Here is a 6,000-nt window from a genome sequence, read left to right as displayed (position 1 = left end):
GTGTGTGTTTGCGGTGTGTGTTCTGCCGGAGGCCGGGTCACTCGGCCCAGAGTCGGCTCGGTTTGTCTCGGTGCCTCGGTAAAAGTGTGTTGCTTTTATTCGATGCCAGACGACCTGCTGCATTTCCCGATGTGGTTGTCAGGTGAGGATACTGGATGGAGCATAGGTGCGAACAGGTCTGTGTGTACTTTGTGTCTCTTGACTGACGGCGCGAGGGTAACATGAGACCAAGAGTGAAAGAGAGAGAGAAAGAGAGAGGGAAAGAATTGACATTCATCCTCCTTTATTCATCTTGTAGCTCTTTGTTTCAGCTCACCTCGTTGTGTTTGAGTGTCGGACATGGACTGCTCACACATGCCAAGTCCATGTGTTGTGTAAGACGACTGTAACGGGGTCTATTCAGAGAGTAGAGAAGGAGATTGTAGTATTTCTAGGCCTTCACACAGTGATCTGTTGCCTCTCCTTCTGTGTGTGGGCGTCTAGATATAGTTGTTATTTGTGTTGTGTCTGTGTGTGTGTGTGTGTGCGACGTTGGCTTATGAGCAGAACCGTCTCTCTCTCCCCTGTTCACCTATTCTCTCCCTGTGCTTCCTGTTGTTCACGGATTTTCTCACGTGTCATCCGTTGCCATGGTAACCCCAGTAAGCTCATCATGATCCACCAATCAATGCGGGGCAAAAGTGCTGAGTGCCTACACATCAGGTAACACCAGCCAATCACCACATCTCTTCCTGTTTTGGTTTTTTATATTTGGCTTTTGGCATCATTGTATCATGGCTCTGCACAAGCGTTTAAAGCTTTGTCGGGACTTCATATATCTAATTATATTTTTTTCATGCATATTTTCCTTCCATTAATCGTCACTGTTACAACCAGAAACAGAACATAGAGTAGCATTGAGATAAGTTTCTTTCCATACGTTTCATAAAGGTATTCCATAGCTGTAGTATGTTGGTCTATCCACTAGAGGGAGCTATTGTCTTTCCAAACAAAAGATTTGTTGCTGAATTGTGATCGTTTAAAATACAGAATCATTCACATATGCCATTTCCATGGCATCCATGTTAGTGCTTCTCATTTGTCTCACGTCTTTGAAAATTATGTTGAAAGTGGCATGCATAGTTCATGACGAAGGCTCGCCCCATTATATAGAACAGTATGCTGACCTGCTTTTGCAATACTTATTTCCATAATTAGCCAGCATTGTTGCCCTTGGAAGCGATGTGGTTGTGCGAATAGCTTGCATCATCTGCTTCTATATTCAATGGAGGAACCTGAAACCAACACAACCCAAAATGAAAACTTGCATGGAAAGGACATCTAAAAATGAGAGATCTCCCCTGAGGGTTAAACATTGCTAAGCTGTTGGTGCTTTTAGTTTTTTTTTTAGATCCTGGAAGCTTTCCTTATATCTTTAAGTATTTTCCTACCTGCTTCTCCCTTCCTTCCCTTGCTTTGTCTGCTGCATGCATGCGTAAAACAATCATCCAAACCAAGTGTCCCCCAAAGGGCTGTCAGGAGGTCCCTAACGGCACAGTAACACACACACACACACACACACACACACACACACACACACACACACACACACACACACACACACACACACACACACACACACACACACACACACACACACACACACACACACACACACAAGCTTGCACAGGTCAGTCCTGCACGAGTCAGCCTGCAGCACTACCCCCTGCTGTGATACTGTGAAAGGTTAAAACATTAATAGCTCACACACACAAACACACACACACTTTTCTCCAGGTGAGTATCAACCATAGCATCAGCCATTTCTATTTTTTTGTTTTCAGCTGAAAATTGTCTTTTTTTAATTAGGTTTATATTTAAATAGTTTTACACTTCCTTTACCTTCATCCTTGAATGTATTTTTATTGGTTGGAATAATTTTCCTCAGCCCGCGTGTGCAAGCCTAACAACTAAGTGGCACATTTAGGCACATGCACATATGTACACATATGCATACTCACATACACACATAAAACCATACAAAGATACACACAGGGTTGAATCTTTTTGGTTACTATGACGATGATATTTTGTCCTCAAACTGCATCACTGTCTCAACTTGACAGCCCCCTTCCCTAATTGTGTGTCTGGTGTCAAACCACCTGTTCTTAATGTCTTCATTCTGTTTCCTTTGATCAGAGGACCATTATGATTTTGACAATCTAAAATTATCTCTTTATATACTTTTTTTGGTTGTCTCTTTTCTTTCCCCCGCCTCTTTTGTGATCCTCCTCCTCCCTTCCCCCTTTCCCCCCCCCATTATCACCTTCTTCATCCTCATCATCTTCCTCCGCCTCATTCTGCATTGGACGGCATGTTGCTCTCTGGCGCCCCCTAGTGATGTGCAGCCGTCTCTGGACAGGGCTCGGAGCGCTAGCACCAACTGTCTGCCCTCAGACTACCATGCCCCCTCACCAGAGTCTGAAAGGTACCAGCCCACCTCCCTCCTTAATCTCCACTCCTCTCCTCCCCTCCACCTTTCCACCCTCTTCTCTGTCTCCAACTTACTTGCATCCACTTCCAACAGACCTCCCCTACTCCCCCCCCCCCCGCCATCTATTTAGCTTCTACTGATTCTATTTTACAGTATAGAAGACATTTTAATCACTTCTCTGCACTTTGTCCTTCTTTTCATGCCGAACCCTAAATCAGTCACAACTGTACCTATCTGGTGTACTTCGATGTTTTAAACTGTTATTCACTACCCCTCCAGAATGGAGAGCTTTACCTTCACAGTGGCTCTTAAACCCAGAGGCTTTATACCCCATGCTCACCCTATGATGCTTCATACTTTGTGTTACACAACCATTAACCTTATGAATATATTTTACTACCAAATCTCAACCCCATTTCTTACGTTGTATTGTATAGTAGATGTTTTTGGCACAAACAAATGGGGATTGAATTACTGCTGTCTCTCCTCTGAACTAATGCCATTCAAAGTAACAAAAAGGGTGACAATTCCTCACTCTCCTTTTCCATTGTAACGGGTACATTTGTTTAAAAAAGTCTAATGTGGACGAGATAAAAGTATAATATTAATAAAGAGGCTTATCACGGGAACTAAGGGCCGCGTCGTCACATCTTGGAAGTGATCAATTTCGCATTCTTGTGTATAGAAAACCTTTTTCCCAATCCCTGCCCCGGAGACGTCCGGCCAGCCCCAGGATTCTTATCCAACATGCGTCCCCCGAAGATGACAGGTACCCCCCCCCCCCCCCCCCCCACACACCCAAGTGCTGTGTCTCTGGGGTTGGATTCTGGACCCAATTGTGGCCTGACCGCCAAATAAATAGCACTATTTGCTAAATTAGCACAGTTCGGTTTAGCCAAGACCAAAGTAAACAAATTGTCACTGAAAGGAAAAATAAATGGACGTTCTTAACCAGTTCCAGCCCTACTGAATTTGTTTGGGTCCTTGTTCGCGATTCAGAATACTGTATGTTCTGCTGCAGGTTGGGTCCATTGGGGTTCAGAACACTGTTGAATCTCCTCAACCCTCGCAGTAAACCCACCTCCCTTTTCAGTTGATGCTAAAAGCTGCTTGCTACCATACTAACCTCTTAAGTAAACGTTGCTGTTTATTTCACACTGACAAGCCAACACACCTTTAACATGAAATTCTACATTACTGAAGATTCTAATGAGCTTAAGAAAACAAGCAAAATAAAAAATGTTTAGATATTATTTATCATGCAATGATCCTGACGCTAATTCTGTCTCTAATCCTCACTATTATTTGCATTTAGTAGTCTCCTGACTTGATTAAGTTGTTCTAACTCTCTTTCACGACATCTTATTTTATCATTTTACAGAAATCTCCTCATTTATTTGAAGTGTTCGCTTAAATGGCTTAAACTCTGTGCTTTCCGTTGGTCTGGTTTAAAGAATGATGTCAAGAATCGTGATTATGCGCGTGATTGTGTGTGTGTGCTCCTTGCAGCTGTTAGTTTGTTTGGCTGCTATAGATTTCTCTTCTCTCAGGTAGCTGTAGCGCAATGGATTGTTTTGCCAGCTGTATTGGTGCGTTTGCCTGCTGTGGAAGTAGTTCTGTGGTTGTAGTTTCTCTTCAGTCTGTATCAAAAGCGTTTAGAGACGGGCGTATGGCTTCATGCTAATGTTTTAAATACTGTGTGACATGCATTTGTGTATGTGTGTGTGTGTGTGTGTGTTTGATACACATGTTCATCTCATAAATGTAGAATATGGATGGTGCTCCCTTTCAAAAAGACTTTTTTCACCTCAGTAAAAAATTTAGACAGAATCCAGCATTTTCACTCGCTCACTTATCCACTCAGTCATTCAACTACTCACCCACCAATCACATAAACAAGTCAAGAAAGGAAGCATTGTGTTTGTTTCAGAATTCCATCATCCATCCATTCATTAATTACTTATCCATTGATTCAATCCTTAATTAATCCATCCATTAATTCAGTGTTTCCCCATTCCAGCTGTAGTGGGTATTATTTCCAGATCACTGACTTTTAAAGACCAACGACCCCATAGTTGGCATTGACACTGTGCGTCATGCTATGCGTCCATCTTTCCCTGTTGTGTTTCCTTGGTTAAACCGACACTCTCCAGGTACCCTGGGACCCTGGGAACACATGAATGTCACACTCTGGGCAGGATGCTGGCTGACAGTGTCCGCGGTGGCAGGTAAGACATGGAGGCCTGCCATGTCAACCCGGGCCCAGTCGGTCCGTCATTCAGTCTGACAGACAAACAGGATGGCTGAGGTTCACTATTCCTCAAGCCCCTTAAAGCTTCTGGTGTGTGCTCATTGGTCAATCCTCTTGGGAGGAATTTTAGAGATTGGTTAGAGAGAAAAGGGAAAATCCTTTGATATCATAAATCGATTGGTTTCAACCAAATGTTTACATGTAGGCTTTTTTTATTGGAGATGCTTGTATTCACATGCAAGCATGGAAATATTACAAGTGTATTGTAATATTACATTACCCTTGTGGTTAAAATATTACATGAGTGATTGTTGGGATTGTTATCTCATTTGAATCTCATCAGTTTTTACTATCGAGATTCTGAAGTTTAGGTCAGGGTCAAGTTAAGGATCTGTGCAAATTTTCTGCGTGAATATCTTACCAGATATTCATTGTATTCATGTATACTCGTTTTCGCATCTCGAGAGAAAAGAATAAAACATCACATCTCATCCAGTATTGCCTGACAAACATGTCACACCTCAGTTCAAAATCATGTATTATACCATTTCCTGTTCACTGGCCTGGCTGTACTAGTCATACCAGCTCTGCCATGAGGTCAAGTCTCTTCGTTAGTCCTGAACTTTTTGTGTTCATCCTGAAAGGAAACTTATACATCATATAAATGCCATCTTCACATCTTTCTTTATAGTACCCTTCAAAGGGTGGAATCATTCCACCTTATGTTAACGAGCTTGACGGAGACCCCATGAGCTATATATTGCCTGAATTGCCAACTCACAACAAAGACACAAATACAACATCCTTGTCAAATTTAATTTGTTCAACTGCTCAGAAACACCATACACAATAGATAACCTGTGATATACTATAGATCCTACATCAGACCGTTTGTATGTTTAAGTGCTGTTTTGGCAAATTATTTTAAATGCACTTACACAACTGCAAGCTATTAGAGTGTTGTTTAATAGGATTTGTTTTTTGTAAAGCTTATTGCTTTCCAACGTATTGTCCTCCTTCTCTTTGCCCATTTTATCTCTGCATGCTGCCGCTTTGTGCTTTGTGTTTGGGGATTGGGTTTGTATTGTGTGTGTGTGTGTGTGTGTGTGTATGTGTGTGTCTTTGTGTGTATGTGTGAAAGTGTACGGCTTAATGTGTGCGTATCTCAATTAAGCCAGTCCCTCCCAGAAGTCCCCTCTCTCCAGTCGTTTGGTACGGAGACAGCTGATCCTAAGGCCTCCTTGTGAGACGGGTTCTATATGTCAGTGGTTCCTCT

The 6,000-nt window shown here is 42.4% G+C and overlaps 2 protein-coding genes and 1 long non-coding RNA gene across 3 annotated transcripts in view; 2 read left to right on the top strand and 1 right to left on the bottom strand.

The window, feature by feature from the left end:
- Positions 1–6,000, top strand: part of LOC132473702 (uncharacterized) — a 215,506-nt gene that overhangs the window by 63,760 nt on the left and 145,746 nt on the right. The gene's annotated exons all lie outside the window — the stretch shown is intronic.
- The window catches only part of asrgl1 (asparaginase and isoaspartyl peptidase 1), a 134,040-nt gene that overhangs the window by 38,120 nt on the left and 89,920 nt on the right, over positions 1–6,000 (bottom strand). The window lies entirely within an intron of this gene.
- Positions 1–6,000, top strand: part of LOC132473699 (regulating synaptic membrane exocytosis protein 1-like) — a 34,171-nt gene that overhangs the window by 17,183 nt on the left and 10,988 nt on the right. The window contains 4 exon segments of the mRNA XM_060073918.1: positions 643–702; positions 2,378–2,467; positions 3,159–3,242; positions 4,627–4,701. Coding sequence (XP_059929901.1) covers positions 643–702; positions 2,378–2,467; positions 3,159–3,242; positions 4,627–4,701 — 309 coding nt within the window.

Source organism: Gadus macrocephalus, chromosome 15 (genome assembly GCF_031168955.1).
Source record: "Gadus macrocephalus chromosome 15, ASM3116895v1".
Lineage (NCBI taxonomy): Eukaryota > Metazoa > Chordata > Actinopteri > Gadiformes > Gadidae > Gadus > Gadus macrocephalus.
This window is presented reverse-complemented; position numbering and strand designations above follow the sequence as displayed.